The sequence below is a fragment of the Ochotona curzoniae genome, unplaced genomic scaffold, assembly GCF_017591425.1.
Source record: "Ochotona curzoniae isolate NIBS_2020 unplaced genomic scaffold, NIBS_Ocur_1.0 contig_2210, whole genome shotgun sequence".
Lineage (NCBI taxonomy): Eukaryota > Metazoa > Chordata > Mammalia > Lagomorpha > Ochotonidae > Ochotona > Ochotona curzoniae.
Window position 1 is genome coordinate 2,623,195 of NW_024465369.1, and position 25,637 is coordinate 2,648,831.

Consider the following 25,637-nt stretch of genomic DNA (forward strand, 5'->3'; position numbering starts at 1 on the left):
TCTTAAAACTCCCTCTGTATTATCTAATTTTAAACCATATCATTTGATTTTTAACTATGTGTAACGAGAGAAAAAAAAAGCTGAAATGTGTAAAACCAAAGACTGGATTTTTGACCTGGTATAACCCAACATCCTGCTGTACTTTTGACATCAGCAGAAGAACACATTCCTTTTTGTTGCTTCTTTAAAAAAAAAAAAAAAAAAAAAAAAGTGCCCAGAGTCCTGATTACCAAAGAGTTTTGACCAAAAGTCAGGTTGTCAAATAAACAAGGCTTGGAACTTTAATAAGGCAGTTCCAATGGACCTAGGCTAGGCCAGGCAGGCCTACTAACTGGTGCTTAAAGCTAGTCCTAACAGGACTGAGTAGATCCTTGAACTCCATGGTTCTCATGGGAATCCTCTGATATCAAATCTCCTTCCCCTACCTGCTTCTCCTCTGATCCTGTGGAGATGAAAATTGACATCCATAGTCATATTCTACCAAAAGAATGGCCAGATCTAAAAAAGGTAATGGTGATTAATTTGCTGAATTATTTCTGGAACATCACCTGAGTTTCTCAATGCCTCTGTTTATAGACTTTTCTCTTCTCTGAGAGAATCTGATATTATCTTTCTCTGCTCCAGCGGTGGTTTTAAATAACTTGGTAATTCTGATTTGCTAATTTCTAAAAATGATTGTTTCACATTGATTTTGAAATAGTATTGAAACAAAGAAGCAGTGCTTTCTCAAAAACCCCTCTCTTTCCCCGGCAAGAGAAGCATTCTTTAAAATTGCTGAACAATTTAAATAAGGCAAATTTACTTCCTTTAAATCACATTTTCAACTGCTGGGAAGATACATGCCAACTACAGAATTTAAAGTTTTGTTTTAAGTAAAAGACTATTAAAAATGGAATGTGATAAGATTTAAGGATTTCTAAAATACATCTCCTTTCCAAAATGTTTCAAATACAGTTTAGAAGAATCAAAGTTTGTGGAATTTTTTTTAGTCTATTTTGGGAAGCTGTCTGAAACCTTTCCTTTTTGATCTGTAAGCTGTAAATCCTTGTTATGAAGAACTAGGGAGTAGGTACATCAAAAATCCCCAGAATAAGTGACACATAAAGGTTTTACACAATGCATGTCTCTAAAGAGTATTCTCTGTGCTTCTGTAAAGATGGAAATGTCCTTTGGTCATTAAGAACTTTTGAAGGAACACTCAAAGAGGAAGGCGGGAGACATGAAAGAAATTTTAAATTGGCTTCGTGTCAGGCTTTACCCAGTCTTTGGCATTCTGCTAGCACTTTCATACCAATGGCAATGTTTCATCTCTTTTATCCCAAGTGGGAAAAAGCGAATCAGCCCCAACTCTAATTAAAATGTGATTCACTGTGCAAGTAGATCCAACTGTGTAATTCTCATAGCTGTCTCGTAGAACATCAATCTCAAATGTCTCTGCCCACTGAAATCCTAAGTAGGATGAGTGGTAGGAAGTGCATGATAAAAACTACAAGCAATTCTGAGCCATCTCTGAAAGGCTAGAGCTACGGGTGAAAGCCAAACTATCCCCCTATGCCAACAATCTCACAAGGGGAGCCTAAATGCTTACACAGGATGTTTTAAATGCTGGTGTCCTCATCAGATTTTATTGATGTGTAACCACCACTTCTCAGTGTTGATTTTATGAAGAGAGTGCACAAGCTACTTGGCAGGAGCAAGAACATGTCTGTCTTATTTGGGAACTGCCTGCCATTGCGCACTTCCAACATCACTCACCATTTTCCACCTTCCATCGATGAGTACTTACCTGAGGAGTGATGCAATGAAAAAAATACATTCATTTATAACTCAGGCTATAGAAGGAATAGCACACTCCCAAATATAAAAGTTTTAGAAAAATCTAAAGCTTAGCATGTGGTATTTTGTAATAGCCCTTGGTCTGTCTCAGCAAGCAGCATTAATTCAACATGATGGTTTGTGGTTTTTATTTTTTCATTTATTTGAATGGCAAAGAATATGCATATGAAATGGTCTGAGAATCAGCAGGTGGTCTTCACAGACAGACCACCATTTACCTGAACTCTCCACTGAGAAATGTGCTCAGAATGACTCACCCTCCAACACTCTGTCACAACAGCAGGGGCTTAAAACTCCATATCATTCACCTCCTAATCTAGTCAAAGATTTCTGGAGTTGAAAGAGTACTGTGGTTTGATATATGGTCATATGTTGAACTCACGCTTAGCTGATAGCATGAGGAGATGAGACCTCTGCAGGAGATTAGGTCATGAGAGCAAAAACCTCATGAATGGGATCAGTGCCCTTATAATATAATCCCAAGGAAGTTCTTCCACCCCTTCCAGCATGTGAGAAGTAAGGAGGCTGGATGTGGTATGTTAGCCTTGTGCTTCCCAGGCTAAACCTGGGAGCAATGAGGTTATATGAGTCATCAACTGATAGATTGTGTTACAATAGCCCAAATGGACCAAGACAGAAAGCAAAACAAAGTTCAGATGTTTCCATGGCTACAGGAAGGAATTTTCAGTTTCTTCCATAGGAAGTTAGGGTATTACTGTGCAAAGAACCTAGCTGTTCTATCAGTTCTTGTTGACTTCATAGTGAAATTTGGGCCTAAAACCAGTTTCCAGAGACTAAGAGACTGATTTCAGACAACATTCAGAGCAAATCCTTTCCCTGGAGAACACACTGTTCAGGTCCCTTGGGAAGGATTGTCTTCCCACTAAACCTAAGTCCTGATAAGACATTAACCCTTCTGGGTGAGGTCTAGAATAAGCTATAAGTACCAAATCTCCTTCAAATGCACCTCAGCTTTCATCACCCAGAAGACCCAGAGGGGGCTAAAATGGTGCCTCCTCCTCTTTACTGAGGTGAAAACCTGCACAATTTTACTTTCTCCCTCATTCTCTATTTTCCACCTCCAAACTTCCCTCAATTTGAGAAGAAACCTGATCACCAAAAGTTAGCAATTTCTAGGTACACCACTGTATGCAGGATGCCAAGGTAGTCTTAAAACTTTTGGGAAACTGAGGGGACACACAGCATGGAGACAGTTTTAGGCTTACCCCTAGAGACTTCCCAGGCACATGTTAAGCTGATCCTTCACATTCCCTCCCCTTCCCATAGCCAGCTTCTGCCTTCAGAGAGGGATGTAGGTTGTCTCAATAAGCCAAGCCTCCTTGCATCCACATGCTACAAGCAGACAGATGATACACTTCAGATTGACAGTAATAGTCTAATACTCTGCATTCTCCAAGGAAATAAGTAGACAGAGAGACAGGTATTAAGTAATCTGAACCACTATAAAACCTTGTGACATATGCTGTGGATAAGATTCATATTAGCAACCCTGGCTGATGAAGGAAGCACTTGAAATTCCAAAAGGGGCCTAGAATGCAAGAGAACTTGGGACCACAGTGATCTCTCCAGGGCATGGACTTCCCACGCACCTTGAGAAATTAGTCTAGAAGAAGATATCCTGCTTGCCTCTGCTCCCCAGTGCCTGCTCCACTGCTAGCCTCACACTGACTGAGGGCAGATTCACCAAAGCATCACTGGACTCTGGCCTCCCAGCCATAGGTTAAGCAGTTCCATCAGTTACATGTGAATGCTAGCCTTGGATGAGAGAACTAGCAGAAAACACAGCTATACTTTCAAACTGCATGGGCTCTGCTCTCTCACTCCCAGTCAACATGATCAGAGTGAAATGAATAATAAAGTGACATTAACTGGGGAGGGCATTTGGCCTAGCAATCAGGATGCCAGTTAAGACATCCACATTCACTACTGGCATATCTGGATTCTATACCTTCCTCCAGCTCCTGACTTCAGCTTCCTGGTATTGCACATCTTAAACAATGTTGTTACGAGCATTTGAGGAATGGATCAGCAAATGGGAACTTGCTAGTTCTCTCTGTCTCTCTACCTCACAAATAAGTAATTCAAAAGAAATTTGTAAGTAACATTAACTGTAGCAGAGTTTTGTGTATTTTAAACTTATTTCCTAGTGTAGAAAAGATATTATTTCAAAATATTAGCCTAGGTCTTTCCCACTATTTTTTTTCAAACTTATCAATAGAAGAGTGGGAAAAAAGGTTAGTAGTATTTTTAATTTAAAAGAGAAAGTCCCTTTTTAGAAGAACTAATGTTTCCTTTCAAACCTATCCTTCTTAAATATTAATAGACACACCTCCATAACTTTGACCTTCTTGTGCAATGAATCAAAACACCTAGGTTGATGATTAGCTACCAGTTTCAAGGAAATGGGATTTGAGAAATCTTTTATTTTTATTTGCCAATTATGAGGATATAGTGACAGGATTCCTGGGCATTTCTTGACACGGTTTCTGATGAGTCAGGACTGGTATTTTCTGCGGTGGTCCAGGAACCTAGGGAGGAAGAAGCTTCAGGGTGAGCCACCATGAAATCATTTACAATAATTACAATGAAGATGAAGCCTTCCATTTCCCTTCTACAAGACTTTATGGAATTAAGAAAGAGAGTGAGGGAGAACAGAAAGTTGGGAAGGGGCAAAAGAAGGAAATAAAATCTGCCCTTTTACATTAAACATAAAATTTCAATGGCAAAGAGTATATAGTTTTAAGTATGCTCTAAATTTTAGCTGATCTATGTCATATTCCATCCCTTCCTCCAACATCTTTTTGTGTCTTTTTCCAGGGGGAAAGGAAGGGAAAAAATAAAAGTATAAAAGGATAGAAGAAGACAGGTGCGGGGCCTAAGCTAAAGAGAATCTGAGTTCTGAGCATGTTTCCTTTGCCTGCCTAACCTGCTAATCAAGGTCCACAGATAAGCGGGTGGATTTCCAGAGCTAATGATTATTTGGAGCTAGAACTCAAAAACAGGCCTTATTACTGAATAAGACAAATGGGAAATTAATCCAAACTTTAAGATGCCTGTTGAGGTCCAATCACAGACCCAGAGACAAGAACCAGGATCCAGGTTCAGACCTTCTCACTCAGCCTGGAGGTGAGCAAGTTGGTAGGAAAAGGGATCTGCTAAGATCCAGTTTCCCCTAGACAACTTTCCTGTGTGCAAGCATGAGAACCAATCATTGTTAACTGACCTTGTCCCACCACAGGGAACTGAGATTCAATGAATGGGTGAGGAGCTATTGATGAGCACTTTGTCACCTACCTTCATGCATCAGCTTCTTTTAGCACACTTTGAGAGCCTTGCTTTACAGCACAGAAATCCTGAACAGTGGAAATCCTTCTCAAATCTAATTCCAGATCACCTTTTCAACCTGCTTCTCTTGACACCACCTGACCCATTTCAATGAATTTCTCAAAATTTATATTTCTTTTTAATTGGGAGACAAAGAAAGAGAGACACAGAAGGAAAGACCTCCAGTCCCCCAGCTCACTCCTCAAATGCCCACAACAGCTTGGGGTCTGGCCCAGGGTTGAAGACAGAAGCTGGAACCCAATCCAGTTCTCTCACAAGGGTGGCAAGGACCCAGCTATTTGAAGCACACTCTGCCTTTCAGGGTATGTACTAACAGGAGATTAGATTGAAGAGTGAAGTTGGAACTCAAACCCAATTACTTGACGTGAGATGTGGACATCCCAACCAGTGACTTAACTGCAAGCTGAGATGTCTGTTGCTCCACAAACTTTTTCAAGTAGCTGCCCCCACCCCTGTGTAACAGAAAACAATGCTTACTATATGGGAAACATTCCATTACACTCTATTTCATCCCATCCCATCCTTTCTTAGCTTGTGTATTCCAGGAGGCAGATTCCAAGATAAGGATTGAAATGTATGTAGTGTACTTTGGAGGCAACCCAGGAAATGTTAGCGGGGGTGGGGGAAGTGAGACAGAGCAAACAAGGCAGCCAATGAAAAGTGCTCAGAGCAGAATGCTATCTCGCCTCCCAGTTATTCTGCCCAAAGAGTGGAGTACCTTACATACAGATTTCCTCAGTCATCAGTGAAAGGCTACTGGGTTCTCTATACTAGTTTCATTATACCTTTGATCACTTGCATGGCTTGATCAAAGCAGCTTCCAGAAGCATAAGCGAGCTCTGTACCCACCCAGGCAATGCAGGTCCTGCCATTTGGAAGTGGGATGTTGTACACATGAGTGTTCAGGGGAAAAATATGAGAGGGACCCTGACAACATCTGCTACTCACATTACTTCCTGTTTTTAAAACATCTGCATCTCTATCCACTAGATGTTTGCTGATTTATTCAAGGGCTGGGATCCTACAGCTGGAACAGCAGTGTAGTTCCTAAGCAGTATTCCCCTTGGCTGATACACTCCCAGCAGCCCATGAAAGGACTTCATATGATACACAAACAAGCATTTGTTCACATTACCTTCATTTAAAAACATCATTCTGTAATAGGAGAAAAGAGAAAGACAAAATGCTGGGATTCAGATTTTTCTTCCTGAGTAAATACATTTTAGAATTCAAGCTGATATCTGTGTGAATGCTGAATAAATGACCACTGAGTGTAGGAAAAGACAGAAGACAATGGGTGCAGAGATGGAGCTTAGGATCATGTGCCCTTCAGATGCCTCCGACTGCAGTCCTCTCCTCTGTGTACCTTGAGCCTGACTATGTTTCTCCCCATTGCAGAGATTCGGCTACGGAGGCTGGGTGCAGCTCCAACACCACAGCAAGGTGAGTCACTCCCTGAGTGTGAAGAGCAGTTGACCCAGGGACATCCCAAATCTTTGGCTTTCTTAGAGCAAGCCGACCACAGAACTTGGCCCTTTTACCCTCATGTTAAGTTTGTGGCAGGCAAGAAGGCAGCATGGGGTTTCTCATTACTGGGAAAACTGGGGGTGATTTCAAAGATTGGTATCTGGAAAGAGGAACAGGAACTGATAAGTCCATTAATTTTTTTTTTTACCCTGGGATCCATTTCATCAGTTATTGTTCTGCTTTAAGGAAGCCACCTGTCCCTCCCCACAGACTACTGCAGTATTCTGAGGCTGATCAAATAGATGAAGGAGTTCGCTTTGAGCATAAATTGGAGAAATTTAACACTAAAGATGAAAGGAAGGAACTGCTATTATTAATGATTGAGCTTAATAGAAGAGGAAGGCATGGACTAAACATTCTGCAAATGATGAGAGGCCTGAAAAGAGGTTGGAGGCTCAATCTGTGCAGTGTTCAGATGAGACTTCATTTTCAGGGATCTCAGATGACTTTTACAAGTTCAGAGAAAACATCCTTGGGTTTCTAGCTTGAATACATACATGATGACTAGGAGGGTCCTGCAGGACACATGGTCTGGACAAACATAAGTATGGACAGGGTTAACTCAGTGCAGCATGGTAAGGGCAAAGATGCCTTGGAGCTAGGTGTTAAGAGGCCTGGATTTGCATTGGAGGATGATAAAGGGTCTCCCAGAGGAAGTAACACCCACCCAAGTCTTGTAAGAGTGGAGGTTTCCCCCAAGGAATAAAGAAAACAATATTTCAAAAATAGAAGACAGGAAACTATCAAACACATCTGAGCCCAGAACTCAAGCATTCAACTATGGCTGCTACCAGGATTTTTCAAATTATGGTCTCTTGGACCAAAAGGCTTAGAGTTACCTGGGAACTTGAGAGAAATGCACATTCCTCGGCCCCCATCCAAGACCTACCAAATCAGGAACTCTGATGGTATGTCCAATGACTTGCATTAATAAATCCCCCACCGCCACCTCAGCAATGCTGATTCACACTCAAGTGTGAAAACCAAAGGCTCAACCTATTATTAACTCACTTACTTGTTTTGAAACTTGTTTTGTGCCAAGCCCACCAATCTAGACACCTGCAGCAAAAACAAGACAGTTACTTCCTGCCCTCACAGTGCTCAAATTCTAGGATGATACAAGTCAGTATGATCAATTCATGGGTTAGAAGTATAAACAGGTCTCAACAGAGAGTGACAGGCTGGCTGCCCAGTGACCTAGCAAACCCTTGGAAGATAGGAAAAGAAATCCTGAAGAAGTACACCTGGTTAAGGAAAAGTTGCAAAGGCCAAGTAGGAAGGAGTTGATGTGTTCTAGGAACACAAGCAATGTGGCTGAGATGTAGTGACAGGTGACAGTAGGAAATGGACTTTGTTGCTTAAGGGATTTGGGAGACATGCTGAGAAATTTGGATTTTTGGAAGTTTTTAATTGCTTTGAATGACCACTTTGGCTGCTCTGTGAATAAAGGGTAGGGATAGGCAAGAGTTTTGAGGAGCAAAAGGATGGCAAGAGGTTGATGAGATGAACAGAAGCTTCATCAGACAGGGCATTGTGGAATTTAGGGGTGAGGCCCCAAATGAGTGTAAGCCATTGTACTTGGTGCTACAGCTAAGTGAGGAGTCTTCAGTTTTAGACATCAGAATTTCTGGGATGCCTCATCCTGACCTTCTTTCAAAGAGTGTCCACTTAAACACTATGCACTTTTGCAGTCCTCTTCCCAGCCTGAGAGCTGGGTTTCTCAGTCACCGGCAGCAAGTCTTCCCAAGGGAAAGAACATTGTGAGTGGAGTTGATTACAAGGCTGCTAGTTAAGTCCCAACTGCTACACAGGCAGCCTGTTAATGTTTGCTTACTCCACACCCTAGGCTTCAGTTGGTCCCTCAATACTGGATTTGAGTGCTCTTCATTTCATTTACTCGTAATATACAATCTTGGCACAAGAAGAAAAAATACTGTCTAGGTACATTTACTGACTTATTGTAGCAAATTGGACACAATGGCAGTCTAATAGAATAAAACCAATGTTCTTCCTCTCTCTCTCTCCAAACAAAACAAAGCAAAGCAGCATAAAATGCAATCAGATCTGCATTCATAATAATTACAGTGGTCAGGAGTTAGAGGCACTAGAAAACAACACACAAATGCATACACTGTTTCAAATTAACCCAACAGCAGGGAGATAAACCAGTGTTGGGACTTTAAAGAAATGCTTTCCTAGATTGCTTTGGTGAACAAATATTCTCCACTGTTGTGATTGATTTAATCCAGAGATTCCTGTTGCCTGAAAGTTCTTTGCAAAAAACCCCTCTGATCTCCACTATTTACATTCTGTTAATCTGTTGGTTTTCCAATGTTCCCATAAGATTCAGGGATAATTATTTGCCATGGTAAAGACTTGCTTAGATTTGAAAAATTCAATTTGCCCTTTGGTTGAACATTCATGAAAGTTTAAATAGGAAGCTGGTCCTTGGCTTATAAGAAAACCTGGCAGGAACTGCATGTGATGTGAGTGGAATTATGTCCCGATGGACAGACTACCTGGGAGCATTTTAAAAGCATAAACCCAGGAGGGTGTATGTACACAGTGCTCAATTCAAATCTGCAGATCATCAGCATCATCTAGAAACAGCCACTGAGAGTTTCTCAAGGCTTTCTAAATCCATCTGTGAAACGTTGTCCCAGTGTAATGGTACTCAGAGACAGAATCCAAGAGAGAGATCATGAGTGGGGCTCCCTTAATAGATAGGCAGGCGCAGCAGAGAACTTGTCCTCTCTCTAGCATGGAAGAACACATCATGAAGACAGCCATCCACAAACCCTCTCCAGGCACTGACTCAGCTGCTGCTTGAACTTCACAGTCTCCAGAGCTCTGAGATAGAGTGCTGATGAAGCACTCAGTCTACAGTATATTGTTACTGCAGCCCAAGACTAAGATATTCTACTCTCAAGATGAGTTTCTCCTTGCTGGATAAGCAGGCAGACTCCCAAATGAATGAAGTCGTATAGACTTGTAACAGTAGTTTTGTGCTGGATGAGGAAAATAGACAAGATGTCAAAAGAGAATTTAGAGATGAGGTGACCAAAGCAGAAAGCAGTCCTCAAGAAAGTAAAAGACGGAATCACAGCAGAGCCAGGGACCATCTAATCCAGAGTTTACAAATACGAGATACAACCCAACCTGAAGCCATAATATCCATGTAGTATGTTAGGACAGCTTTAAAAATCAAACATACTGCAAATCACAACAGAATGCATTGCTAATGGTAACAGTTAATATTGTTTCATGAAACTTTTATCTCCATTTATACTAGTATGGGTACTTTTGGACATCCTGGATCACTGTGAAAAATCTATTTCATAATCTGTGAACTCAGCCAAAATTGGTTAGCAGCTATTAATAGACTCCAACATCTTCACATTATGTTTTTATTTCTAGGATGAATTTTTTGTTGCATAAATAATGTTGAATAAATTCTCCTTTAAAACTTTAAGCCATTAGAGATCAATCTACAGTTACCTTAATGAGTACTTCTTATCTGCAAAAGAAATTCCTATTAACAATTTGGTGAACCTCTCTCCAGATCTTTTCCTATAATTACACTTAAGTATGATGCATGTACCTGTAGAAATGGCAGTTTTATTCCATATGTTTAAGTACAGTTTCAGCTGTATCAATGAGGTTCTAAACAGAAAAAAAAAGTGACATACTCTAAAAAATGTTTTGCACAGTTAAGAAAGAGACTGCATATAAAGGTGTAGGAATGTGAGAAAGTTACAGAAGGAGGCAGGGTTAGATCATAGAGTTTTGTAGGATACTTTAAGAAATTTGAATTTTATCTTCTATAAAGTAGGTATTCATATCAGAGTTTTAAGTGACTCAGTGGCAAGATTTGAGCTGAGCAGCTAAATTCTGACTGTGTATGGTCACTGGGTGGGAGAGCAAAGTAAGAGCAGAATCAAGGATATCAAGCCAAAGGTTGAGCAGCTGTTTAGGGAGAAAGGATGGGAGTATGGGCCAGGGCTAAGTGAACAGTAGACAGATGCAAACTGTTACAGGATATATTCTGAACTGGATTCCTTGGTACTGAGAAATGGATCAGATGGTGGTGTAGCAGGCAGAGCTAAGTGAAATGACAATGTTGCTGCAGACAGTTGAGAAAGATGATGCAGGCAACAAGAACAGACATTGTCAAACCAGAAGGACAAGCAGATTAGGGAGAGAGGTAAACTACAGATTGAGCAAACCTTGTTATGAGGTGTGTAGCAGGGTCATCCCATGGAACTGTCCTTCGGAACCTACAGGTGTGGGACATAGAGTGATTGCCAAAGTTGCTTCCCGATATCAGATCTGGGCCATTTCCGTTAACTCTTCACCTCAAGCCCAACCAGCATGGCAGCTGGCATGTCTACAAGAATAACTAAAATAACTAAATTTCTAAATCATCCATATGCAGTGCCAACACTGGTCAAATTTGAATTTAATTTGGGGACAGCATGAGCACTAGAATTGAAGAATCAGACATTCTATAAGTTGGACTCAGACTCTAAGTTGGAAATCAACATGCAGGAGGTAGGATCATAAAGTGCTGTTGGTGTAGACACTGAAAGAGAGAGAAGAGCTGGATGGAGAGTAGAACAGAGGGGAATTTTGAGCTGTGATATAGACTCAATGGAGGCTTCATTGGACCAAGAATGGGTTTTGAAGCTACCCTTCAAAATCACCCCAAGTTTGGGGCAGAGCAGTCATTTGATGTGAACTCTGCCCTGGAAACAGAGCAGACCTTGAGGGAGGCAACTGTCTTCAGCCAAAGCCAACATCCGGTGGAAGCTCAGAGTTCTCTTCAACAACAGTCCCAGCAGCTGGGAAATCTGCCCTTCAGTCCCAAAAGGAGCATCTGGGAGGCCCACTACAGCACACTCTGAGAAAGGCCTTACCATATTATCCTAATCCCTTGTTTTATGGGTCAGGACCTGAGATTCCAGAAGAGTGAGAGGTTCATACATAAAATTCAAGACTGCTGACTCTCACAGTATTCCACTCTCCACCACACTATGCTGTTCTGGCACTAAAAATGATAGCCATATATTTTAAATGGGTTATACAGATAGTGATAGAAGCTTGGGGAAACCACTTAACCTTAAAAGTGTTTTCTTTTGATAGCTTACCAAAAAAGTAAGATTGAGTTCTGGGTCACAAAACTTAGAACATTTTGCTCCCATCCGGTGTGGTAGACTAGCAGCTAAAGTCCTCGCCTTGAATGTGCCAGGATGCCATATACGCACCGGTTCTAATCCCGGCAGCTTCACTTCCCTTGCAGCATCCTGTTGTGGCCTGGGAAAGCAGTTGAGGATGACCCAAAGCCTTGGGTACCTGCACCCACAAGGGAGACCTGGAAGAAGTTCCTGGCTCCTAGCTTTGGATCGGCACAGCAACAGCCGTTGCAGTCACTTGGGGTATGAATGAGCAGATGGAAGATATTCCTCTCCATCTCTCCTTCTCTCTGTATATCTGACTTTGCAATAAAAATAAGTAAATCTTTAAAAAAAAAAGATGGATAATGAAGTCAGTGTTGAGAGAGAGAGAAAGAGAGAGAGAGAGAGAGAGAGAGAGAGAGAAAGGAAGGAAGAAAGAAAGAAAGAAGAAAGAAAAAGAAGAAAGAAAGAAAGAGAGAGAGAAAGAAAGAAAGAAAAAGTGACCTAGTAACCACCTCTTTCCACAGCAGCAAGTGTTGACCTCTGAGGCACATTTATAGCCTTGCAGGAACACTACATTCCTGAATATAAAGTAAGAGAGATTAGGAACTGATTCTTCACAATGGTTCTTCACAATGGTTCAAATCCCAAAATTATGGTTAAAAAAAAGCAGGATGAGCTGGGGCCTATTATAAGGAAATACGGCTGGTTGGTGGCAATCTAAGTCACTATCAATCAGTGAACATATTTTAAAATCATGGCATATACACAATGAAATACTACTCAACCTTTTTTTAAAAATGAAAATTTGTCATTTTTGATAATCTAGAAGAAGCTATAGGACATTACACTAGATTGAAATAAATCAGGAACCAAAAAGGCAAACACTTCATGATAGCATTCATATAAGGACCTAAAAAAAGTCAAACTCACAGAAGCAGTGAATAAAATAGTAGTTGCCAGGGAATGAAGGAAATGGGGAAATAATGGGGAGATGGTCAAAGGATATCAAATTTCAGCTAGACAGGAGGAGTAAGTTCAGAAGAACTGTTGTACAATATGGTGATTATAGCTAATAAAAATATACAATTTATATTTGTTAAGACAATAGATTTCAAGTACCTCACCACAAAAAGATAATAGATATTTAACTAGTGTAATTATAAAAGTTTGCTTTATTGAGACAGTTTGCTTGTAAGTGAGCAGCATAGCAACTAACTCTCTTTTCTGTTCTGCTCTCCTAATTCTCTTTATTGTCCACCAGTTCCTGCAGATGTTCACATCAACAGACCCTCCTCCACTGGGGGAGAGGGGAACTCACCCTTTCTATCCCAATGTTGCTTCTTGATAAAAACTAGAGGATTTAACTAAATAGTCTATCTCAATGACCCTTTTCAATGTGAAAATGTAACAGACCTAGCATTTCCCAGACAATGGTCCATTCTTTTAGGTCTAATAACCAATGGTTCGCTTGGCAAAGTCATGTAAACCTAAAGGGTCATGACCATGACTTCACTGTCTCTGTGTCCAGCTACCAATATCCACAGAGGACACTTATCCCTTGAACTCTAGCTCAAAAAAATTTTTTTTTAATGAGGAAGAAAAGCTGAATTCCACTAAATGAGCAGATTTCTTCTTCTTCAAGAATTAAATTTTAAAAATCCCTGAAAATATAGAAATATATTCCAAACCATACAAAGAAAGATTATTCCAAGTGTGATTCGGTTGCCTTTGGCTTATTTGAGTTTCCTGCCCTAGGGAGAAGCCAAAATGATGAAAGATGGGAAAGTCTTCCGAGTGGTCCAAGAGAACTGCTGGGATCCAGAAGTCCGTATTAGAGAAATGGATCAAAAAGGTACTTGGCAATGAGAAATGCTACAAATATTTGCATCTGATGTAAAAGCAATGTGTGCTGTTAGTCTGCCAACCAACGTCCAGTATTGTGATTTAGAAGGTGATAATGAGCCTCTTTTTTTTAGCCAGGCTAGGTTGTTCTCCCCTAAGGGAGAAGAGGGCCTTTCACCACAATGCTTTCAGAGTGTGATTTAAAATGTTTTTAAAGTTCAGAATATAGTATTTATTACAGATTAGATTAAATGACTAAAAATTATAAAACATAGATGAAGGATGCCAGTTTCCTGCCTTGACAGACTGAGGGACCCATTCCTTTCTATATTTTGGGTGAACCACACACAATAGCCCCATTAACACATGAAGATTGAAAGTAGAAGCAATTTTATAAAAAATCAGTTAACTGTGTACTGTCAGAATATTGAATGAAATCAGTCAAGAAATTCAAAAGAAGAGAATTCGGAAATTTTTGTTTCAAAGCTCAGTTTCTGACAATTTCAAAGAACTTTTTGCATTCCTTTTATTTAAAAACCAAGTAAGTCCCCACCATTTCAAACAATCTCAAAGTCTAACTAAAATATGATGTGATGATCCTGTTACACTTCACTTCTTATTTCCTAGGTGACTTGCTCTCTCTGCTGTTTTTTAACAATTGAAGCTATATTTAGGTGGCATTCAATTGCACTTTACAGAAAGCCTGTAGCAGCCTTTTAGACCATTCCACAGAACAGATAGAATATAGTTGTATTACAACACGGTTCATGGCAGTTGGGAGGGGAGTTGGAAAATGAAAATGATTTCAAAATCTATAGCAGAGAACCAGGTTTTGCTGTTAATGTGACACTAGAGCAAGAGCCCACCCTCAAGAACAAAATTACTGGGAATGAGATTTGGATAAGCAGTGTCCAAAACCAGTCCTTACCACTTCCATGTACATGACGTGTATGTGTGTGCCTCCTTTGGTTTTTGTGTGTTTATCCACGATCATCTTGAGATAATAGTCACAGTCATGACTAACTCTTACAGAGCCCTTGATTTGGGCCAGGTACCTTTTGAAGCACCCAGCAGGTATGTATTCTTTCAATCAACAACAACACTAGGAGCTAGGCTTTCCTGAAGACGAGAGACCCTACCATCCTAGATTCTGGATTCTGGATTTTGGAACCAAATTCAAGATCCTATTTTGGCTCTTCGAAATCATAGGACTCCATCCAGGCTCACTTAGAGAACTGAATCAAAAAACCAGCGAATGCCACTCTAATATGAATGACCTGAAAAATCTTGGTAAAGAAATGTCTTACTTCAACAAATTGTCACAAGAAGAGGTGTAAAAATAACCCTTGGCAAATGGGATCAGTTAGTTGTTCTTGAAAGATTTCATTTTTGCTCACTCTTCATCCTTCTCCATAAACTGTGGGATCAACGGCAAAGGAACCTGGGAGAGGGCCTGAATGAAAGGGTTGGCAAGGGAGCGAGGGCAGGAGGAGGCTGGGGCAGAGGTTTGAGGCCTCTTACTCTGGAAAGGACAGAAAAGGTCTCCCAGCTGTTCTCATCAGCTTTGCTTTTCTTTGTGTTGTCTAGGAGTAACGGTGCAAGCTCTTTCCACAGTTCCCATCATGTTTAGCTACTGGGTGAGTGTAAAACCCCAAACTACCTCCTTCATCATGGAAGGCCCACGTCCAACTTCCCTTGAAACAGACAGACACCTCAAGGTTGGAGCTTAATCCTACCAAACCCCTACAATACATCCTCCCTTTTAGAGACCAACAAGGTCTTTCTACCTCTCACACTACACGTCCCTTTCCAAGTCTGTCTTCTCAGCCATGTTCATACTCCAGTACATAGCCAGTAGTCACATATTGCTGCATGACTCCTGTTATAGTTTCATTGGCAAATATGGCTCTAGTCCAGCCACAATCTCTACCAGAACATGCGTATCTGGTGACTCATTCCTGCCATGCCTTGCTTTTTGAGACTGACATTGATATGGGAGCAATAATCATAGCCTAATGTGTTATCTTTCTCAGGAAAACATACAGCTCAAAAAGAGAGTACTGGAATTGGATGCTTTTTGTTAAGTGAATAAATCACAAGCAAAAAAAAAATGTCTGACACAATGTTAAATCTGTGGAAGAATATCTTTGTCCAGAGCTGAGGATATATACTAAATCCCTGCTTCACCCAGCAGGTAGTCAAGCAAGTAGTGATTTAAGGAGAATGAAAATATACCTGCCCACATGTATTTTACCCACCTGTGGTTTTAAGCCCAGTTTTAATGATTCAGTCCTTATCTGCTCTGATAGAATCATTATTTAAAATAACATGCCCCAGAAGTAGGCATTTAGCCTAATGATTAAGACACCCATGTTCAACATTAGAATTCCTGGGTTGGATTCCAAGCCTGGTTCCTGATTCCAACTTCATGCCAACACAGACCCTGGGAGGTAGTACTATTTTTCTATTAACTGGGTAACTGGGTTCCTGACACCCACATGGGATCCCTGGATACTGTTTCCACTCCCAGCTCCCAGGTTAAGCTTGAACTCAACCCCAGCTGGTATAGGCATTTGAGAAGTGAATCAATGGATGGGAGCTAACCCTTTTTCTGTCTCTGTGTCACTTCAATAGCCAAAAATTAAGATGTCCTCAGACCTCAAAATGCCTGAATTTATCAGACTTAGTTCTACTGTGAAAGGTCAACAGGAATTGATAAAAGTACCAAATTTCTGGCAGTAGAGTGGGGACAATGATGAAAATGGTGAAGAAAGGAGAATTAAGAGAACTAAAAGCAAACTTTGTCTGCCTCAATATTTTTCTAAGGATAGCCCTGAATACCACAAGTAACAGGAAGAACTGGGAGGAGAATAGGGAGGGACAGAAAAAGTCTGTAAGACAGCCTGGCATCCCTTAAGGAGGTGAAATAAGGATGGGCCTTGACTGTGGCCTGGGGCACTTGACCAGGCCCAACCTCCTAGCAATAGGGAGGATGTGTAAGATTTTTCCATAGTTGGTGGAGACCAAATTTCAGTCCATAAGCAGTGTGAGGTTGCCAAGCCCAGAAATTATCTGTCCCTTCTGATTCTACCCTTGATTTTTCTCATTACTCAGCAATAGAGTACATGTTTTCTTTGCAAAGTGTAATTTCACTATTAAGGTTGACTTCTGGGTCTTTCTGAGACTGCAAAATTTTCAATCTAAGCCTCAGTTTTCCAAGCAGTAAAACCATTGAGAATGAGAAATACTTTAGTCGTATAGAGGCACTGTCCTTAAGAAGCATCTGAAGACACAGTCTTTGAATCATATGGTTTTCTCTTTCTTGTCTCCACCAGGCCAAACCTCAGGACACTTTAGATTTGTGCCAGTTTTTAAATAATGACCTGGCTGCCACTGTCGCAAGATACCCCAGGAGATTTGTGGGTCTGGGGACACTGCCCATGCAGGCCCCTGAACTGGCTGTCCAGGAGATGGAGCGCTGTGTAAAAGAGCTAGGCTTCCCAGGGATCCAGATTGGCTCCCACATCAACGAGTGGGACCTGAATGAGCAGGAGCTCTTTCCCATCTACACGGTGAGTAGAACTTGCTCAGCCCAGGCACAGCTGCAGAATGCCTGAGTGAGGGGACCATGGGAGACAGGGGGCTGACAGAGCAGAGGAAGGTGCCCCCCCTCTGGGAGGAACATTGAAAACCAAGGACACCAGATTTGCTAAAACTGCTCCCCACACAAGAAGTGGAGAATCCTACAAAAACATCGGGTCAGACACTTCCCAGGCATGCCCCGAGTTAACTCTGTGATGAAATCTCTCTTCTTTGATCACCTTTTCTGTCTCTCTATTATTATTATTTGTTTTTTTATTGGACAGGCAGATTTACAGAGAGAAAGATCTTCCATGCTGGTTCACTCCCGTAACAGCTGGAGCTGAGCTAATCTGAAGCCAGGAGCCAAAAGCTTCCTCTGGATCTCCTGTGAAGGTGCAAGGTCTCAAGGCTTTGAGCCCTCCTCTATTGCTTTTCTAGGCCACAAGCAGGGAGCTAAATGGGAAATGGAGCAGCCAGGACAAGAACCAGCATCCATATGGTATCCCAGCAATTGCAAGGTGAGGATTTAGCCACTGAGCCAACACACCAGGCCCCTTTGCTGTCTTTTTAACCTTTGATTTGAAAGCTCATATAACAGCCTCACCACAGCCACTATATATCAGAACCATGCTAATGGCATGTACCTCTGCTCCTGAAAAAAATAAAACAGTATGTATCTTTGCTTTAGCAAAAGATACTTAATACTTTTCAAAAAACTTATGAAGTAATTTTGAAGAAACTGGATACAGAAAAGAATAAAGAGCAAAGCAAACATCCCCCATAATGCAACAATCTAAAAATAAGTAGCCACTGATATTTTTACCTACAAGGTTCTTCATTTGTACATATCTATGTTTTAATGAAACTGGAATTCTGCTACATATGTGCCTTTGTTCCCTAATTGAGAACTTCTAACCTGAATTAAAATTCTCTTAATGTATGATTTTAAGTAACTACAAAATATTTTGGTCTGCTGATATGTTTTAATGTATTTGAACAACATATGATAGGGGCCCAGCACAATGGTTCAATGGCAAAATCCTCACCTTGAAAGAACCAGGCACCCATATGGGCCCTGGTTTGTGTTCTGGCTGCTCCTCTTCCCATCCAGCTCCCTGCTTATATCCTGGAAAAGCAGCAGAGGATGTCCCAATACTAGGGACCCTGTACATACATGCAAAACCTGGAGGAAGCTCCTGGGTCCTGGCTTCAGATCAGCTCAACTCCAGCCATTACAGGCATTAAAGATCTTTCTGTCTGCTTCTCTCCATAAATTTCTTTCCAACAAAATTAATAAATCTTTAAAAATACATATATGATAAAAACAATGCCATGAAAATGTTAACATCTGATAAAATCACATGCTGAATATATGGATTTTCATGGTACTATTACTCATATTTCCATATTTAAAACATTTCATAGTAAAATACAACTTCAGAAGTCCAGTAGCATCTACTTCTGAAGTATTCAATTCAAGGATCCATTGTCTTGTATCTCTCTCTATCATTCTTCTTTCACTCCTCTCTTTTTCTTTTTTTCAAGTTTTATTTATTTATTTATTTATAAATGCAAAGTCAGATACACAGAGAAGACAGAGGAAGATCTTCCATCAGTTGATTCAGTCCACAAGTGGCTACAATGGCCAAAGCTGAGCCAATCCGAAGCCAGAAGCAAAGAGCTTCTTTTGGTTCTCCCATATGGGCCCAAGGTCCAAAGGCCTTGAGCCATCCTCAACTGCTTTCCCAGGCCACAAGCAGATAGCTGAGTGGGAAGCGGAGCCTGCCAGGATTAGAACTGGCACCCATATGGGATCCTGGCATGTACAAGGCGAGGACATTAGCTCCTAGGCTACCTACCGTGGCAGGCCCATGTGCTTTTCTTTAAATAACAATTTAATTGTTTAAAATTTTATTTGAAAGGAATAGAGAGAGAGGGAGAGAGAGATATCATCTATCCATTGGCTCACTTCCCAAAAACCCACAACAAACAGTGCTAGGCCAAAGCCAGGAGTCCACAAATCAATCCAAGTCTCCCAAATAGATGTCATCTCCTGCTGCCTCCCAGGGTGCACATTAGCAGGAAGTGAACCAGAAATGGAGTAACCAGGAGTCAAGCCATGCACTCATATGGAATGCTAGCATCCCAAACAGCCACTTAACCACTGCATGGCCCATCTGCACCATCTTCCTCTACTTCCTTTCTGTAACTAAAACTATTGTTCTCAGTACCAGGATTCAAGATTCATAATTCTTAATTAAAATTTTAAATTTCTAATTTCTAGAGTTATGACAGTGTCATTTTTTACTATTTTCATCACAAATGCAAAATCTTTAATAATGAATTAGATATTTGTGGACTAGTTGGACACTGTAATCACTGATCATTTAATATTTATTCAGCTCTAACTCTGTGTGAAAACTGTTTCAAGCTTGTATCTATGGAGACTGTCTACCAGTTGGGGACCTGCCTGTTAATTTGCCTCCTAATGACCTGAAAGATTTAATGTTCCTCTTAAATAATGAACTCCCTGATGTTTACTGGCTGCAGTGGCTTAGCTGAGGCAGAGAATGTTTTCTAGAAACTTTAATGAGCTTTGAAAAAGGATTTATTTACTTCTGCATCCAAGTTGTTTCAACACAGTGTGAGACAGACTTCAGCTGCAAGCCACTCTATTATTCATTGGAACTGGGTTTATGAATTGCTAAAGGGCTTAGAAAGCTATAGCAGTCAGTTGGGGTCCACACGGATATTTTTATTTGTGTTGATTCATGCATTATTCCATCTATGCTGCTTTGGGGGGCTGTTAGTATCTGAAGGGAATTGGGACCATGTTTCTGTGACTGACCTGCAATGTCCTAGGGTTGATAGCACATTGTTTTCTTAGCACCGCTTACTGCTGCACTGTTCTCTAGCTTACGTCAGTAACATGCTCAAAGAGAAATTATCATGAGCCAAGTTGGCTTTGTCATTTCAAGTGGAGCCTGGTACTCCAGTCCATTCAACTGTCACCATGCCCCTTATCTCCTAGATTTCCCTTTTTTGGTGAGAGAAACTAGGCCTATTCATTCAGGTCAGTCCACAGATTCAAAAACACCCAGCATGGGGCAGACATGGTAGTGCCAAACTGTCAGGTTCTACTATTTATCAGTCACAAGACCTGTGAATCACACAACCTCTATCTGCATCAGTTTTCTCATCTATAAAATGAGGGTAATAAGAGTTTTGCTCTCATAAAGGGCTAATTAAGCATTCTTACAAGGGCTGGGTCAGTGTCACACCATGTTAATCTTCTGCCTGTCACTACAATATCCCATGTGGGCTCATATCCTAGCTGCTCCTTTTCTGATTCAGCTCTCTACTTATGGCCTGAGAAAGCAGCACAAGCTGAGCTGAGTCTTTGGGCCTTTGCACCCGAGTCGGACACCAGAAGGAAGCTCTTGGATCCCAGCTTCAGGTCAGCTTAGCTATGGCTATTGCAGCCATTTGGGAAATGAACCAGAAGATGAAAGATTTCTCTCTCTCTCTCTCTCTCTCTCTCTCTCTCTCTCTCTCTCTCTCTCTCTCTATATATATATATATATATATATATATATATATCTTTCCTTCTCTTTCCATAAATCCACCTTTCCAATAAAATATAAACAATTTTTTTTACAGATTATTATATCAGGGCCTGGTGTACAGTAGCTAAATATTCGCCTTGCAAGCTCAAGATCCCAAATGGGTGCCAGTTCATGTCCCAGCTGCTCCACTTCCCATCCAGCTTCCTGCTTGTGCCCTGGGAAAGCAGCAGAGGATGGCCCAAAGCCTTAGGATCCTGTACCCACATGGGAGACCCAGAAGAAGCTCCTAGCTTCTAGCTTCAGATCTGCTCAGTTCCAGCCATTGTGGGAGTGAACCAGCAGACAGAAGATCTTTCCTTCTCTCTGTGTATTTGCCTTTCTGATAAAAATTTAAAAATCTTTTTTAAAAATTTCTTACAGCAGCTTTGGCACATGCTAAGTTCTTAATTAATGTGAGTTCCGCTTTTGAGAGTATAAATTACTTCTTTTTGTTTTAGCTACAAGGTGTCACAATGCATATGGAGATCAGAAAAAAAAATGGCTAATTTGAATCGAATAGGAATGAATTATCAAAGGCACACAGAATGGAATTTGTTTTTGCTTTTCAGTTTTATTTATTTGAAAGGCAAAATGACAGAGTAGGGGCTGGGGGAAGGAGGATCAAAGAAAGGGAGGGAGACAGGGATTTCTATTGATTGGTTCATTTCCCAAACTCCTGTCTCAGCCAGACCAAAGCCAGAAACTTTTTGCAGCCTTGGTCCAGGTCTCCCCTGTTGGTGGCAGAAACCCAAGTACTCGGGCCATCCTCCACACATTAGCAGGAAGCTGGGTTGGAAGGGAAGGCAGGACTCAATCCTAAGGTCTCTGATAGAGGACACAGCTATCCCAAGCAGTGCCTTCACCAGCTTCACCACTACACCTGACCCAAAATAAAGTTTTATCCTCATGAAGAATCAGATCCCACTGAGATATGATGATCACAGATCTTTGCAAAGCCCAAGCTCTCCCAGGAAGTCCATACACTCTTTTGAAACTGCAACCACCGTCAGATGCCAATAGCTGTTCTTCCTTCAAGAGGCTTACATCTCTCTGCTCCTCCGAACTTGTTGACTTCTGTCTTCATTCTACACTTTGCTTGCCACTTCCAGAATCCCCTGGTATCCAAAACTGATTTTTCTTTTTCTATTTTAAAAAATGCTTATTTACACAAGTCATATTGCATCAGCCTGATTGACACAAATATTTATGTATGAAGGTAAAATGAATTATTCCAGCACCCTAGTACTCATATATTTGAAAAGCAAAGGTTTTGGCGAAAAGACTGCTTTGAATCTTGATAGACTGTAATATTCAATGCCCACTGAGGGGACTTCTAATAATTAAACACTCAGTTGGATGAAGGTCATTCCATCCAGATAGTATTTCCATCTCTCAGAAGACTCTGGATCAGGCTTGCTTATGATATTCATCTCACTACCTGCCTGGCTGAGGTACAGCATGCTCTTTTCCCTGACGTCATCTCATTCATGACACGCATTTCAGGAATTCAAGTAGTCTCCTACAGTTCCGTGAGTGCCCACAAGCCTCAGAAATTGCTACCCAGTGTTGGGCTCTGCTGAACTGGAGAGCTGATGCAGCCAGCCTACCCCAGGTCAGCCCTGAGACCCCAGACCCTGCTCCATCACTTCCTTACTTTCCGTAGCCTCGGGTTTCTAAGTAGAAGAAGTGGGGGAGCACTCTACACTATCACTCTGCACAGTCCCAGCAGTCCTTCTGTGCCCACAGGAAACAAGAGGGAAATTCCCCCTAAATTCAAATGCAGAATGAATCCTTAGGCATTTTGCTCCCAGCCTCAGTATGTGAGTGGCAGATGTTTTCTGTGACCTGCTTTGTCAAACAATATATTAAATCAATCCACCCCAATAACAAATCCACCAATGTCTTCTGTTAATTCTGAGTGTGCTTTTCATTTTTTTAGGCATGAGCAGTTTATCAATGAATCTTTTATAAATGTCAATGTCAGAAATATTTTAGTTCAATTATTCAGATCAATACAGGCTCAAAGAAAAGTAGTTTCCCTAAAATAGTACCTGGTTTTTGTTGGTTCATCCAAATAACCTTCTCTCTTCCATTGCTTCTTTAAAGGCAGCTGAAAAGCTCAACTGCTCCCTGTTTGTGCATCCCTGGGATATGCAGATGGATGGACGCATGGCCAAATATTGGCTCCCTTGGCTTGTAGGTTTGTGTCAGTGTGGGGTTCAGAACATATGATCAACTCCTGAAGTTTTCCAATAATATCTGGAATCCTATTTTGTCAAACAGAGAACAAATAATGAAAAGGATGGTAACACCAACTAAATTTAGTGGACTCTATCCGATATGTGCTATAAACCACTTAATTTTAATAAATCCAATAAGACCTTGAGTAAACTTTACCATAAATAAATTGTATATGAAGGTACTTCCAAAATGTTCACAGATTATGGACATAAAAGATGACTTTATCTTGGTACAAAAACTTTGAAGTCTATGCATGGTTTTTCCATTTCCCATGAACTTTTGGAAGACCACTAATATGCATGGAATTCAAAGTGTTTTGCATCAAAAAATTTTTTTAATTTCAGTTTTCCATGAACTTTGTGCAGTATCGTTATATTTAACTTATGAGGTTGGTATTATAAAGACCATTTTGTAGGAGAGACTGAATCTTGGCGAGTTGAGACAAGCAAAGGTGGATTCACACAGATCTTCCCGACTTCAAAGCCACTTTGCTTCACAGATTCCCAAAGAGGCAAAAAAAAAAAGTTTGCCAGTATCAGTTATTCCAAATGAGAACCCTGGAGTTACCGCTAGAACATCTACCTCCACCACTCAAAGATCCAAAGTCTTACATTGCAAACAGCCCAGACTTTCAACTTTCCTGTTAATTGCTCCTGTCTTCTGCCCTTGCCTCCTATGTGATCCAGCCACTGCTCCACAGAAGGGTATTGGCAAAGAAATAAAAAGAAACTTCTATTTGGCCAATCTAATTTCTATCAGTCCTGACAAAGAAGAGATGAAAAACATGTATAAAATTTGAACACTACAAGTTAAAAAGGTACCTTATCTCCCAACCAAACAAAAAGTAGATTCCCATGTAGATGATCCCTTCTGGGGAGGATCTTTGTGCATTCTCCCATCAACCCAACTAGTATAATTAGTAAATATGAAGTGGTCAAAACAGCAAGCACAATGAATTATTAAATGAAACAATATATTAGAATCAAAACACTAAATTCTGGTTCCAGCTTGATCTTTGATTCATTGTATAATTCACAGAAAATTCCATCTTGGGCTCCAATTCTCTTCTGGAACATGTGAAAGGTGACCTGCAATCCTTATAAAGCTCCTTTTGCTCTGACATGTGTATGTTCCTGTGACTGCTGTTGGAAACCAAAGTATTTAGTAAGGCAAAGTATTTGCCTAAGTATCCTTCAAATGCTTCAGTGACAATTAGTAAGAATAGACAACTGAATAAGCCCACTGCTGTCCTGCTTCAAACAAACTCTCACCCTGATTTGCTTAACTTTGGCTTGCTTATTGTTACTGTAGCTTCCCACAGGAACAATGAAGAAGATTGCTTGCATATATAGTCATTTCATCATTAATATATGTAATACATAAATACTGATCCCATCTGGTATGCCAGGTCCTGTACTAGCACCAAGGATATAGATATGAACAAAATCTCTACTCTCATAGAACTTCTAGCTAGTTAGAAAGCAGAAATGATAAACAACAATTCAAGCAAAAAAAAAAAAGTTGACCAATTTCGGAATTCTATTCTGGATGTTTAGTGGGGTGGAGGATACCCATCAGGAAAGAGCCATGATCAAATCCCCACTGTAAATGTAATGTTGGGTCATGGAGTGAGGGGTTATGGTTCGAATAATAGAAAGCAGAAGCAGAAGCACCGGACAAACAGAAAGACATGCTATCCATGCCCTAGCCTTTAGGAATTTCTGTCTACAAATCACTCCCACATGGATCTAAAACCATCTTGCTTCCAGAATTCCCAGAAAGTTTGGAAGCCAATCACATCTCTGTCTCTGAAGCAGAATACCAGTGAAGCTCCACTGAGCAGCTGGCGACAGGCTTTCCAAGAGCACAGGGAATTAGAGAGCTCAGAGTCACAGTACAAAAAGCAGTCATCTGGCAATGTGGCCCACATGGCAGCTCTTTCCAGCACACAAAGCACTAGGAACAATTCGCTTTCCTCCAGTTATTTTCATCTCTGTTCCAATAGGCAGCCAAGATTTGGCAAGAATAAGGATAAGAGTTAATATCTAATGAATGCTTACCGCCAAGTGCTGTCTACTGAGTGCTCAGAACAATGCCCTGCCAGGAACGAATGGTTATTATCCTCCTTTTACAAATGGGAGACACAGACAATTCATGCTTATCAAGCACCTGCAATGCGAGGTTCTGGCCAGGAACTTTGCCACCATCCTCATTTGCCAGGCTCCAACGTAGTCTTGAAACACTATTTCCATTTCACAGGGGAATCTCAAGATCACAGAACAAGTTGTTAAAGCAAGGGGGTAGAAAACTGGAGGAGCTGAAGTTCAGCCTAGACTTACTGTGGTCTGCATCCAAAGCTGAAATAGTGGGAACTGGGACAAAAGTCAAGGTCCTCATTTGTCCTACCCATTAGACAAATCTCCCTGTAGTGATAAATAGGAAATTTCAGATGGGTTTCCTT

The 25,637-nt window shown here is 40.9% G+C and overlaps 1 protein-coding gene across 2 annotated transcripts in view; it reads left to right on the plus strand.

Annotated features, from left to right (window-relative positions):
* Positions 1 to 286: 286 nt before the first annotated feature.
* ACMSD (aminocarboxymuconate semialdehyde decarboxylase) overlaps positions 287 to 25,637 on the plus strand; it is a 52,388-nt gene continuing 27,037 nt past the window's right edge. Inside the window, exons 1-6 of one of the 2 annotated variants that reach the window (XM_040972008.1) lie at positions 287 to 507; positions 6,601 to 6,645; positions 13,662 to 13,758; positions 15,336 to 15,385; positions 17,084 to 17,320; positions 23,042 to 23,135. In XM_040972008.1, the coding sequence (XP_040827942.1) occupies positions 451 to 507; positions 6,601 to 6,645; positions 13,662 to 13,758; positions 15,336 to 15,385; positions 17,084 to 17,320; positions 23,042 to 23,135 (580 nt within the window). In that variant the 5' untranslated portion in view covers positions 287 to 450. The remainder of the gene's footprint in view (positions 508 to 6,600; positions 6,646 to 13,661; positions 13,759 to 15,335; positions 15,386 to 17,083; positions 17,321 to 23,041; positions 23,136 to 25,637) is intronic. The other variant, XM_040972009.1, reaches the window with a different exon arrangement.